The following is a 14,009-nucleotide window of genomic DNA, read 5'->3' as shown; positions in this document are numbered from 1 at the left end:
ATGGTTGTAACACTTGCAATTCCTCCAATCAGGAGTAAGGTAGAATCGTGTGATTCACTGTGCATATGCTCAGTTTAGTCTTGAACCCGCATGTGAAAAAGTTAGTCCCTATGATAAACTCTGCACATTCTATTGACAGAAATCTGATTTTGAGTTAGGAGTTTTGAGTTAGGAGTTTTGAGTTAACAATTTTGACCCAATTGTTTTTGTGATGGCATCAACTGCTTTGTAGTTCCATTCACCAAACTTATATCAGGGTTATATCCATTCTGTGTAGAGATATTTGATGTAAGTTAGCAATGCTAAAGTTTAAACTAAAATGTTTAGCTAAAGAGTTGAGCTAAAATGATAGCTAGCTAATGGCTGAAAGGGTCAGGGTTAGTTGTAACAACTTGTGAGAAAATGAAACTACCCAGAGTAAAACAAGATGTTTTTGCAACATTTTTTCTTTTACTTTCAGCATTCCTGGATCATGGAAAAGAAAATCTGACAGCGGAATACCTCTCCACAATTTGAAAAGACTGTCAAATTGTGGAGCAGAGCAGGGGTCAATCAGATCAGATGCAACGTTGTATGGCATATGTCATGTGATGCTGTACAGATTCTGCAAAGAGATAAAGAAGCTACTGGAGAAGGGGTCGAGAGAGCTTCCTCATGTAGGCTACCGTAGTGGAAACAGGGTCTTCATGGATGAGCAGGAGCAGAAGTTGTCAGAGTGCCTCTTGAGGGCAGCTGTGCCCACTGTGCCCACCTCTCCAACTGCCTTCCAGGCCACCTCCCCGGCTACCTTCCAGGCCAACTCTGCAGCTGCCTTCCAGGCCACCTCTCTAGTCACTTCACAGGGCACCTCCCCACATGTGTCAGGCTGTGGCTGTGAAACACCTGATTACTCCTCTGATTTCAAACCAGTTAATGTACTCCCCTTCCCAAAAGCAGGGCCCAGGAAAATTACAACAAGGGGTAGGAAGAGGAGAAAAACTGTGATTTCGATGGATACACCCATCAAGCAGGCACTGGAAGAAGAGCATAAACAGTCAATCACTCAGAAAGCAAAGCGAATATTATCCTGCCTTAAAAAACAGCTGGAAAGATGCGAGCCAAAACAAATCACACTGAAACAACAACAAAAAACTGTCTTGCAACCTCTCACGGATAGGCATCCCCTTAGCGGGACAACTTCCGGTGAAACTGGAAGGCTCGCAATTCAAATAAATAATCATAAAAATGGATATGGATATGGATATTATGGATATTAAACATTTAGGGACATACAAGTGTCTTATATTGATTGAAGGCTTAAATTCTTGTTAATCTAACTGCACTGTCCGATTTATAGAAGGCTTTACAGCGAAAGCATGTGATTGTTTGAGGATGGCGCCCTTCATCAAAATATTTTTCCACCGGCACAGGTTTCATACATTCACAAATAGCGATTAAATATTCACGTACTTTTTGAAAATATTCATCTGATTTGTCATCCAAAGGGTCCCAGCTATAACATGTAGTGTCGTTTTGTTAGATAACATTCTTCTTTATATCCCAAAAAGTCTGTTTAGTTGGCGCCATCGATTTGAGTAATCCACTCGTTCAACAGGCAGAGGTAGGAATCCGAAAATAAACCCCTAAACTTTGTTTCAACAAGTCAAAATACATTTCTACTTAATCCTCAGATACCCTCAAATGTAATCAAACTATAATATTTCATATGGAAAGAAGTATGTTCAATAGGAAACTCGTAATGTCTTCATGGCACGCGCACACACACATTTCCAAGCAGGTGTCCTTGTACTAAAACTCCTATTTCTTACTTGTTTTGGAAGTTACAAGGCTGAAACCTTGAACAAAGACTACTGACACCCAGTGGAAGCCATAGGAAATGTATCGTGGGAAGTAGAATTCAATATGCCCCTATACTGTCCATTGTAATAGCATGGGCTCTCAAAAAAAAAATCTGATTGGTTTTTCTTTGGATTTTCTCCTACCATATCTATTGTGTTATAGTCTCCTACATTATTTTAACATTTCTATTAACTTCAAGGTGTTTTCTTTGCAATGGTACCAATTATATGCATATCCTGGCTTCAGGGCCTGAGTAACAGGCAGTTTACCTTGGGCGCATCATTCAGACAGGAAGTGAAGAAAAAGAAGCCTTATGAAGTTTTAAGAAAAAAGCCAAAACAAAGCACATTGAACCAGTAGATTCAGATTCCTCCAACGAGGAAAACTTCTGCATTGTGTCCATGGATCCCTTTAACAATTCCAAGTCCAAGGAGGTCTGGGTGAAGTGCTGAGAATGAAAATGATGGGCCCACCAAGCCTGTACCCCAGGACAGCCATACCACTGTCACAACTGTGACTCTGATTAAGTGAACATTTCCAACATTCAGTCCACACACACACAGACACACCACAAATGTTCCGGTGTTTAGTTTAGCCGAGTTATTGTTTGGTTGAGAAAGACCATTTAGTGGAGGGTAAAATAATAAACATTTTATTATTTATATTTATTATTATTTCTGCCAAACAAAATTTTAAACATGGCAATGTTGCTCTCATGCTCTCAATAAAGGTGTTCAATAATTAGTTGCATGTCAGGATTTATGCAATTTTTCAATCTGTTACAATTCACCCCAAGCGCTGTTACAACTAAACCCAGACCATGGGGTAAATTGTAACACTTCACTCCTTGTTTTTAAGACAACACCATGCATTTGCAGTTTCATTTACATATATAATAACCACACCCATTTGTAAAGGACAGATGAAGGTTGTTTGTATCAAGTTTTGAATATACTACCATAAACGATCTCTGATAAACTGACCTGAAGGTGAGTACAACATTGGCAGTTAATCGCTGTATTGCATTGTACAGTTATTTAAAGAAATAAACAAATAATTACATAAACAAATCAATAATGTGAAATCATGTGATATAATCATAAAAATGTATAAAAGTTATGTTCAAACCACTCGAAAGGTGAGAGCCCGTTGGCAGAGCAGGGGAGGGTGTTGCAGGCGCATTCAACACACACAAGTTGCTGGCTCCAAGTGGTGGGGTTGGTGGAGACAAGGCAGCGAAGAGTCGTAACCAGGTCTTGATTAGCTTGGTCTGACTGGCCGTTGGACTGAGGGTGGAACCCGGAGGACAAGCTGGCCGGCGACCCAATGAGTGTGCAGAACGCCTTACAGCACCGGGATGAGAACTGAGGATCCCAGTTGGAGACCATGTCCACCGGGAGTCCATGGATCCGGAAGACGTGCTGCACCATGAGCTGGGCTGTCTCTTTGGCAGACGGTAGCTTGGGGAGAGGAATGAAATTGGAGGATTTGGAAAACCGGTCCACTACAGTCAGGATGATGGTGTTGCCATCAGACGGGGGGAGACCCGTGACGAATCCATTGATATGTGAGATCAGGGACGGTGAGGGACAGGCAGTGGTTGAAAGAGACAGCCGGAACTTGCCGAGGAGTCTTGTTCTGCACACAGATTGTGCAGGCAGCGAAGAACGCAAAGGTGGCGTGACAGCGCGTCTGGCTTGATTTTCTTGGATCCCGGTCGGTAGGAAGTGGAGAAGTTAAACCGTCTGAAAAGCAGGGCCCACCTAGCTTGCCTGGAATTGAGAAGCGTGGCGTTGCGGAGATATTCCAGGTTCTTGTGATCCATCCACACAACAAACGGATGTTCCGCCCCCTCCAACCAGTGTCTCCAGTCCTCCAAAGCCATCTTCACCGCTAGAAGCTCACGATTCCCCACATCTTAATTCCTCTCCGTAGTGTTGAGGTGATGGGAGAAGAAGGCTCAGGGATGTAGCTTGAGGTCGAGGGCAGAACGCTGGAACAGGACAGCCCCCACTCCGACATCCGAAGCATCGGCCTCCACTACGAACTGACAGGATGAACCAATATGGGAGCAGTGGTGAAGCGGTGCTTGAGGTCCTGGAACACCCGGTCAGCAGCTGGGGACCACGTGAATGGAACCTTGGGAGAGGTGAGTGCAGACAGGGGGCGCTAGGGTGCTGTAACCCTTGATAAAGCTGCAATAAAAGTTGGCAAATCCCAAGAAACGTTGCAGCTGCACTCTGGATGTAGGCTGGGGCCAATCCACCACCGCTCTTACCTTCCCGGGATCGATCTGTACATTCCCTGCAGCAATGATGTAACCAAGGAAGGGGATGGTGGAGCGATGGAATTCGTATTTCTCCACTTTCATAAAAATCTGGTTCTCCGAGAGGCACTGGAGGACCTGTCGGACGTGGAGCATGTGTTCTTGGGCTGAGTGGGAGAAAACGAGAATGTCGTTGAGCTAGACGAAGATGAACCGGTTCAAGATGTCAAGGAGAACGTCATTAACCAGGGCCTGAAACACAGCTGGGGCATTGGTAAGAACAAATAGCATGACCAGGTATTCATAGTGACCGCGGGCCGCGTTGGAGGCAGTCTTCCACTTGTCCCCTTCCCGTATCCGTACCAGGTGGTAGGCATTCCGCATGTCCAACTTGGAGAAAAATGTGGCCCACTGGAGCGGCTCAAAGGCCGAGGAGATGCGGTTCTTCACTGTGATGACATTGAGGCCCCCGGAAGTCGATGCACAGGCACTGGATTTTGTCCTTCAAAGAAGATCCCTGCGCCGGCGAGGGAGGCAGAAGGGCGGATACACCCTGCAACTTAATTATGGGAGTGGGAGTGGGAGTGGTATTGTAGTTGACCCGGGCCTATAGAGCGCCCGTCCAGTATTCTAATGTCCATGGGAATGGACAGGGCCTGAGTGGGGAGGCCCGGCTCGGACACCAAGGATGCGTCCAAAATACTCTCATCAGGGCCAGTTCGTACTGTCAAGGTTCAGGAGAAGACCCAGATGCAGACAGTTTCGAAGTAACAAAAGTTTATTACAAAAACAGGGGGGCAGGCAAACGACAGGTCAAGGACAGGCAGAGGTCAGTAATCCAGAGCAGAGCCCAAAAGGTACAGAACGGCAGGCAGGCTGAGGGTCAGGGCAGGCAGAATGTTCAAAACAGGGAAAACTAGAAAACAGGAACTAGAGAAAGACAGAAACATGGAAAAAACACTGGTAGGCTTGAAGAAACAAACTAAATGGCAAACAGACAGAGGACACAGGTATGGAGACAAGCACAAAGACAGGTGAAACAGATCAGGGTGTGAGACATATCACATCATACCATTATACAAATGAATATACAGCACATCTACAATAGCTCTATTGTATCCAGGAATTCCAAGTCCTATGAAAGGACAGTGTGCTGCCACATTGGCCTACATAATACACACTTTTGTCTAATGTCATACAGGAATTGACCTCGTTTATCCATTGAGAACTATTGGGAGGATCCCCATGATGCCACTTAAAAAAATATCTATATTTATGACTAAGCTAAATCAATTGTTTGTTTTTATTTTCTTGCCCAACACCCCCCTGCCTCGTTCGGGGGACTAAACTACTATCCATTAAAAGTATTTATTGTTTTTTTGTCTCTTATTCCATATTGTCTTTCCATGTCTTTTCCCCCCGTATTTCTTCTCCAATCATAGTAAAAACATAATACATATAATACATTGGACAGAATTTATAAATAAACATCCCACAATGGCAAGTGGGAGCTAAAAGTTCCTGGTCCCCCAGATTATACTCTACACCTCATCCAGATCTCCCCACTCCCCTTTAGCCCACTGCCCCAGTGTGATGACCACACAAGAACAAGAAAAACATGAAATAGTAACCCTCACAAAGTACAAAAACACAATAAAAATAAATGACACAAAGAAACAAAGCTGCAAGCACACAGTACATAAACTTCAAGTAGAATCTGTCATGTGACAGATCAGCGACAAGTTTAATCTGCATCCCCTCTGATGATTGGATTAGGCTGCTCAATATTATCAATCCACTCTCGTTGGTTTCTGACAAGAACGAAATCTGGACAATTTAATACACAATGAGTTTTTATTCACAATTTCAATATTCTTTTTTCATTGATTTTCAAAGTACACAGGCAATACACGTTTCAGTTCAATACAGGTACAAAAGAGAAATACAAAATATAAATAACAATTTATGAAAATAAAAAACAATCATTTACATTTTTAAATATAATAAATAAACTAACAGGGTCCTACATGATTGTATTCATGCTTTATAAACTGGTAAGTGGGAAACGTCTGAGATGAGTACGGATGCTCAGTACATCTGTCCCACAAGGATATCCAATCTTTGCAGATGACGTTTTGTCTCTTTCCTGATGAGCTCCCACGCCCCTGCACTGTAGTTCTGAAAAACATAGAACATTTGAAATCTTAGTGGGGTGAACATTCTTGTCAACATAATGACCATATCGTCTTGAACAACAAATAAAGGACTGGTGCCGCTGCTCAAAAAAATAAAGGGAACCCTTAAACAACACAATGTAACTCCAAGTCAATCACACTTCTGTGAAATCAAACTGTCCACTTAGGAAGCAACACTGATTGACAATAAATTTCACATGCTGTTGTGCAAATGGAATAGACAACAGGTGGAAATTATAGGCAATTAGCAAGACACCCCCAATAAAGGAGTGGTTCTGCAGGTGGTGACCAGACCACTTCTCAGTTCCTATGCTTCCTGGCTGATGTTTTGGTCACTTTTGAATGCTGGCGGTGCTTTCACTCTAGTGGTAGCATGAGACGGAGTCTTACAACCCACACAAGTGGCTCAGGTAGTGCAGCTCATCCAGGATGGCACATCAATGTGAGCTGTAGCAAGAAGGTTTGCTGTGTCTGTCAGCGTAGTGTCCAGAGCATGGAGGCGCTACCAGGAGACAGGCCAGTACATCAGGAGACGTGGAGGGGGCCGTAGGAGGGCAACAACCCAGCAGCAGGACCGCTACCTCCGCCTTTATGCAAGGAGGAGCAGGAGGAGCACTGCTGCCAGAGCCCTGCAAAATGACTTCCAGCAGGCCACAAGTGTGCATGTGTCTGCTCAAGTGGTCAGAAACAGACTCCATGAGGATGGTATGAGGGCCCGATGTCCACAGGTGTGGGTTGTGCTTACAGCCGAACACCGTGCAGGACGTTTGGCATTTGCCAGAGAACACCAAGATTGGCAAATTTGCCACTGGCGCCCTGTGCTCTTCACAGATGAAAGCAGGTTCACACTGAGCACATGTGACAGATGTGACAGAGTCTAGAGACGCCGTGGAGAACGTTCTGCTGCTTGCAACATCCTCCAGCATGACCGGTTTGGCGGTGGGTCAGTCATGGTGTGGGGTGGCATTTCTTTGGCCGCACAGCCCTCCATGTGCTCGCCAGAGGTAGCCTGACTGCCATTAGGTACCGAGATGAGATCCAATAAAGGAGTGGTTCTGCAGACCATATGCTGGTGCGGTTGGCCCTGGGTTCCTCCTAATGGTCTAGCAAGACAATGCTAGACCTCATGTAGCTGGAGTGTGTCAGCAGTTCCTGCAAGAGGAAGGCATTGATGCTACGGACTGGCCCGCCCGTTCCCCAGACCTGAATCCAATTGAGCACATCTGGGACATCATGTCTCGCTCCATCCACCATCCACGTTGCACCACAGACTGTCCAGGAGTTGGCGGATGCTTTAGTCCAGGTCTGGGAGGAGATCCCTCAGGAGACCATCCGCCACCTCATCAGGAACATGCCCAGGCATTGTAGGGAGGTCATACAGGCACGTGGAGGCCACACACACTACTGAGCCTCATTTAGACTTCTTTTAAGGACATTACATCAAAGTTGGATCAGCATGTAGTTATGGTTTTCCACTTTAATTTTGAGTGTGACTCCAAATCCAGACCTCCATGGGTTGATAAATTTGATTTCCATTGATCATTTTTGTGTGATTTTGTTGTCAGCACATTCAACTATGTAAAGAAAAAAGTATTTAATAAGAATATTTCATTCATTCAGATCTAGGATGTGTTATTTTAGTGTTCCCTTTATTTTTTTAGCAGTGTATAAAGCTTCTCGGAGTAGGCTGATTTAGGATCATCTTTGCCTTTTAGATCACTATAAATAGGACAGAGGAGACCTGAGAGAAGACCTGATACTAGATCAGCCGTTCTTCTCTGAGACACTTGATACATATGGCCCCAGAACCCTTTTTTTATGAACACGTCTCCTGTTAAGCCAAGCCTAGTTTATATTAATTTGATTACACCTATTAAACATATTTCCATACGAAACCAAACTCACCATTTTTCTCAGAACTTTTCTATTCAAATTCCTGAAGTACCGTTTCAGTCTCTTCTCAGGTTTCACGGCAGGTGATACCTGTTAGACAAAATTAAACAAAACAGTAGTGTCATACAGATGTAGCATCTTCATTTGATCTGGGGGTTTTTCCTGAGAATTTCCTGCATGGCAGGAAAAAAATTGTGCGTTCAAGGTTTAAAAAGGATTCTAAAGTTAGCAATTTCGACTTCAAAATATCAAACTTGATTTGCCGTAATGAAGATACGCACCAAAGCCTACAAAAAAAATGTCTGTTAATTATAAACCACAATATTTTACATTTCTCATTGATGTAGTATTATTTTTGTGATGTTGCAAACTGGCTCAAAATCTGTAATAACCTATATACAGTGCATTCGGGAAGTATTCGGACCTCTTCCGCTTTTCCACATTTTGATAAGTTACAGCCTTATTCTAAAATGGATTAAAGAAAAAAAATCCTCATCAAAATACACACAATACCCAATAATGACAACGCAAAAACATATGTAAATACCTTCAAATACCTTCAACATATGCAAATACCTTGAAGGTATTTGCAAAAACAATGCAAATACCTTCAACTATTCAGACCCTTTAACTTGAGACTCAAAATTGAGCTCTGGTGCATCCTGTTTCCATTGATCATCCTTGAGGTAAAATCAACTGTTTGGACATTATTTGGAAGGCACACACCTGTCTATATAAGGTCCTAGAGTTGACAGTGCATGTCAGAGCAAAAACCAGGTCTTGAGGTTGTAGAAATTGTCTGTAAGGCTCCGAGACAAGATTGTGTCGAGGAACAGATCTGGGAAAGGGTACCAAAACATTTCTGTGGCATTGAAGGTCCCCAAGAAACAGTGGCCTCCATCATTCTTAAATGAAAGAAGTTTGTAACCACCAAGACTCATCCTAGAGTTGGCCACCAGGCCAAACTGAGCAATCGGGAGAGAAGCGCCTTTGTCAGCGGGGTGACCAAGAGCCCTATGGTCCCTCTGACAGAGCTCCAGGTTTCCTCTGTGGAGATGAGAGCCTTCCAGAAGGACAACCATCTCTGCAGTACTCCACCAATCAGGCCTTTATGGTAGAGTGGCCAGACGGAAGCCACTCCTCAGTAAAAGGCACACGATAGCCCGCTTGGAGTTTGTCAAAAGGCACCTAAAGGACTCTCATACCATGAGAAGCAAGATTCTCTGGTCTGATGAAACCAAGATTGAACTCTTTGGCCTGAATGCCAAGCAATATGTTTGGAGGAAACCTTGCAGGATCGAGGGAAAGATGAGCGGAGCAAAGTACAGAGAGATCCTTGACGAAAACCTGCTGCAGAGCGCTCAGGACATCAGACTGGGGTGAAGGTTCACCTTCCAACAGGACAACGACCCTAAGCATACAGCCAAGACAACGCAGGAGTGGCTTTGGGACAAGTATCTGAATGTCCTTGAATGGCCCAGACAGAGCCCAGACTTGACCTGATCAAACATCTCTGGAGAGACCTGAAAATAGCTGTGCCGTACACTCCCTATCCAACCTGACAGATCTTGAGAGGATCTGCAGAGAAGAATGGCAGAAACTTTCCAAATACAGGTGTGCCAAGCTTGTAGGTATCACGTTTTAAGGTCTAATCAAGGTGCAGACAGTGTTGAAGAAACAAACGTTTATTCTTCAAACAGGGGCAGGCATACGACAGGTCAAGACAGGAGTCAATAATCCAGAGAGGGTATTAGACACCGGAACAGCAGGCGGACTCAGTATCGGGTCAGGCAGAGGTCGGTAATCCAGAGTCGAGGCAAGGTACAGTATGGCAGGGAGGCTCAGGGCATGGAGGAAAGGACAAAACCGGGAAACCAGCGAACAGGGACTATCGAAAACAGGAGCAAGGGTAGGTTGGTAGGTTTGAACGCTGGTAGGTTTGAACGGACAAAACGAACTGGTACAGACAGACAGAAAACACAGGTATAAGTCGCCATGGGGAGATGGGCAACACCTGGAGGGGGGTGGAGACGAGCACAAGGACAGGTGAAACAGATCAAGACGTGACAGTAGCTTCATAACTAAGAAGATTCAAGGCTGTAATCACTGCCAAAGGTGCTTCAACAAAGTACTGAGTAAAGGGTCTGAATACTTACGTAAAAGTGATATTTCATTTTTTTCATTGTGAACACCTTTGCATACATTTCTAAAACAGGGTTTCTGCTTTGTCATTATGGAGAATTGTGTAGATTGATGAGGGGAAACATGTATTTAATCAATTGTAGAATAAGGCAGACGTAACAAAATGTGGAAAAAGTCAAGGGGTTGAATACATTTTATGTGTCGATTTTTTTCACTTGTAGAGTTAGTAGGCTACACCTAAACCAGGGCGTTCTGATCCTGTTCCTGGAGAACTACCTTCCACACCTGATTCATTAGGTGGTTGATAAATTGAGTCAGGTTAGTTTACAACTGGGGTTGGAGCAAAAACCTACAGGAGGGTACCTCTCCATGAACGGGGTTGGAGAGCCCTGGCCTAAACACTGATACTTTAAAATAGACTTGTTACTTACACAGGAACTAAGGTTCTCAAATTGGCGTTCGAGAATGTTGAGGAAATCATCCAGGTGTTTCTTGTCCCAGGTGACTGACTTCCTATTCCTATTCCCATCAAACAGTTTTATGATTTGATAGATGGTCTCGTTCAGGAATCTGACTTTGTCCTCAAACTACACAGGATGATGATACAAAAGAAGAAGAAAAAAGTTAGAAACAGTATAGGCTTCCGTTATGGCATCAATATTACATGGGGTCAAGACCACTATACCAAAGCATATCAGAACATGATAAGTCACAATTCGAGTCTTTACCTCGGCATCATATATGTGTCTGTAAAGTGAAGTTGGGAAAAGGACAGGGGCAATCTGCTTTGTGATATCTCCTCCCTGGAAAACAATCAATATATATGTCAAGTCACGTGTCAAATACTTAAAGAGCAATCAAGACTGACATAAAGTTTGGCTTATACTGCAAGTACAGTAGGCCTAATGTAGGACCGCTCTGTCATTATAGCCTTAGCCTATATTTGAATATACATTGTAAAATGGCGCTAAGAGTTTTCTAATACAGAGGCTAAACATGAAACATATGACTATTTTACTTGGTTGGTTGTTTTGCTGTCCTTAATACATGCATTCAGTCTCCTCTTACAGTGTGCTGATAACTCACCATCTGCTCCAGCTGGGAAAGGTATTCTGCGCTCAAGTGACCGAAGTGGTGTTGGATCCAGTCACAGCAATGACACACGCTCTGCATACTGCAAAGAATAAGAAAAAGACACGTCCAACTCTGCATTGTACACATTGTAAAGAGCAGTTTCTTATGCTTTTAGCTTTCCAGATGAGTTTGAACATCTTGGCGGTGTTAAGTAGTTTTACTGTGGAGTTAGGAAAGGGAAAACTGTATGGAGAATTTCCCCCGATCAACCTACCGGAGGCGGGGACTTTCATTTTCCAGACTACAACATGCAGCAATAAGAACAGCATGCCTCCTCCGTCTTCTGGACCAACAAATCCCAGTAAATCTATACACATGCTCCTTGAAATCAGCTTTGAATTATAGTTGAACCAAAATATAAGATTATTAAATGTACATATCGGCTAGGCTATTAGCGAGAATAGGCTATTCGCGAGCATTTGCTTTCAACTGCTAATAACTTCGCGTGAACGATTTAAAAGAAAAAAGGCTGATAAACAAAATCGTCGAAGTCGAAATAAAACCCACAGTTCTTTAAGAACTCTGGACATATAAGACATTAATTTAGTGAGTTTCTTTCAAAGGTAGTCCGAAATACTGTTCCGCAGTCCTCTGATGTTGCGATACAACTGAAAAGTGAATTGGAGACGTCCGAGCCCTACCCCCACCACTCAACTTTCATTTTCACAATGACGCAACCAACTTTCACCCTACTGTTGTCTGCTGGTGATGCAATGTTGACAAGCAATGACAACATGATTTGTTGGAACGTTCTATTTGTCGTTTTCTTTTACAACTGTAAATATCATATACTGTAGGGAAGTGGTCACCAAAACTGTCTTGCACGGTCCTGGAGACCAGAAGGAGGAGGTGCAGGCTTTTGTTCCAACCCAGTAGAACACACCTGTTCCATCAGGGTCTTGATAAGATGTCATAGATGGTTTCATCCTGAAATGTCATATTGTAGGCTAAAATATGAGATGTAGCCTAACTATTCTGCTGGGAATTTATTCATAAAGCGCCTCAGAGTAGGAGTGCTGATCGAGGATCAGGACCCCCTCAGTCCATTCATTGTAATCTAAAAGGCAAAAGCACCCTTGAGATGCTTTATAAATGCGGGTCTTGGTGTTATTCAATATAGCCTTATTGATAAGCCTTATGTTTAAAATAAATTTTATCTATTGGGGACCAGCCATGAGGATGAATCATAGGAGTGACACTTGAAACGTGATACCAAAGAGTCAGAGAGCAATATTTCCCATCACGTACAGGTCCATCAAAAGTTTGGACACACCTACTCAGGTTTTTTCTTTATTTTTATGCCATTCTACATTGTAGAATAATAGTGCACACATCAAAACTTTGAAATAACACTTATGGAATCATGTAGTAAGCAAAAAAAGTGTTAAACAAATCAAAATATATTTTGTATTTTTGATTCTTCAAAGTAGCCACCTTTATGACAGCTTTGTACACTCTTAGCATTCTCTCATCCAGCTTCACGATGTAGTCTCCTGGAATGCATTTCAATGAACAGTTGTGCCTTGTTAAAAAGTACATTTTTGGAATATATTTCCTTCTTAATGCGTTTGAGCCAATCGGTTGTGTTGTGACAAGTTAGGGGTGGTACACAGAAGACAGCCCTATTTGTTTAAAGACCAAGTCCATATTTTGGAAAGAACAGCTAAAATAAGCAAAGAGAAACAACAGTCCATCATTACGTTAAGACATGAAGGTGAGTCAATCTGAAAAATGTCAAGAACTTTGAAAGTTTCTTCAAGTGCAGTCGGGAAAAACCATCAAGCGCTAGAATGAAACTACCTCTCATGAGGACAGCCAAAGGAAAGGAAGACCTAGAGATACCTCTGCTGTAGAGAATAAGTTCATTAGAGTACCTGCCTCAGAAATTGCAGCCCAAATAAATGCTTCACGGAGTTCAAGGAACAGACACACCTCAACATCATCTGTTCAGAAGAGACTGTGTGAATCAGGCCTTCATGGTTGAATTGCTGCAAATAAACCACTACTAGAGGACACCACTAAGAAAATAGACTTGCTTAGGCCAAGAAACACAAGCAATGGTCATTAGACCGGTGGAAATCTGCCCTTTGGTCTGATGGGTCAAAATTTGAGATTTTTGGTTCCAAACGCTGTGTCTTTCTGAGACACGTCTTTGTGAGGTGAAGGGATGATCTCCGCATGTATCGTTCCCACCGTGAGGCATGTAGGAGGAGGTGTGATGGTGTGTGGGTGTTTTGCTGGTGACACTGTCTGTGATTTATTCAGTATTCAAGACACACTTAACCAGCATGACTATCACAGCATTCTGCAGCGATACACCATCAGATCTGGTTTGTGCTTAGTGGGACTATCATTTGTTTTTCAACAGGACAATTACCCAACAGACCGTCAGGCTGTGTATGGGCTATTTGACCAAGGAGGAGAATGATGGAGTGCTGAATCAGATGACCTGGCCTCCACAACACTCTCAGGTATTAAAGTGTACGGGGACTTCCGCCTTTCACTTTTGGAACACCTTGCAGAGTTATTGTATAAAGGAT

The 14,009-nt window shown here is 43.2% G+C and overlaps 1 protein-coding gene across 2 annotated transcripts; it reads right to left on the bottom strand.

The window, feature by feature from the left end:
* Positions 1–5,940: 5,940 nt before the first annotated feature.
* LOC115103592 (interferon a3-like) lies at positions 5,941–12,095 on the bottom strand. 2 transcript variants are annotated; one of them, XM_029624432.1, is made up of 6 exons: positions 11,684–12,095; positions 11,422–11,509; positions 11,064–11,138; positions 10,767–10,922; positions 8,206–8,283; positions 5,941–6,283 (listed from the first exon to the last, which is right to left on the bottom strand). In XM_029624432.1, exons 2-6 carry the CDS (start codon positions 11,506–11,508, stop codon positions 6,194–6,196), a joined length of 486 nt encoding a protein of 161 aa, XP_029480292.1. In that variant the 5' UTR covers position 11,509; positions 11,684–12,095; the 3' UTR covers positions 5,941–6,193. The 2 variants fall into 2 exon arrangements, with proteins under 2 accessions (XP_029480292.1, XP_029480291.1); XM_029624431.2 differs by lacking the exon at positions 11,684–12,095 and having other exon boundaries at positions 11,422–11,613.
* Between the last annotated feature and the right edge of the window lie 1,914 nt (positions 12,096–14,009).

This window comes from Oncorhynchus nerka, linkage group LG21, assembly GCF_034236695.1.
Source record: "Oncorhynchus nerka isolate Pitt River linkage group LG21, Oner_Uvic_2.0, whole genome shotgun sequence".
Classification (NCBI taxonomy): Eukaryota; Metazoa; Chordata; class Actinopteri; order Salmoniformes; family Salmonidae; genus Oncorhynchus; species Oncorhynchus nerka.
The sequence above is the reverse complement of the archived record's forward strand: the minus strand, read 5'-3'. Positions and strand labels throughout refer to the sequence as shown.

Excerpts from the sequence above, each read along its gene's own strand:
- LOC115103592 (XM_029624431.2), bottom strand. The coding sequence starts at position 11,556 with ATGTGTACAATGCAGAGTTGGACGTGTCTTTTTCTTATTCTTTGCAGT. Across the intron at positions 10,923-11,063 it reads GACACATATATGATGCCGAG|TTTGAGGACAAAGTCAGATT; the intron begins GTAAAGACTCGA and ends CATCCTGTGTAG. Across the intron at positions 6,284-8,205 it reads GAAAAGTTCTGAGAAAAATG|AACTACAGTGCAGGGGCGTG; the intron begins GTGAGTTTGGTT and ends TATGTTTTTCAG.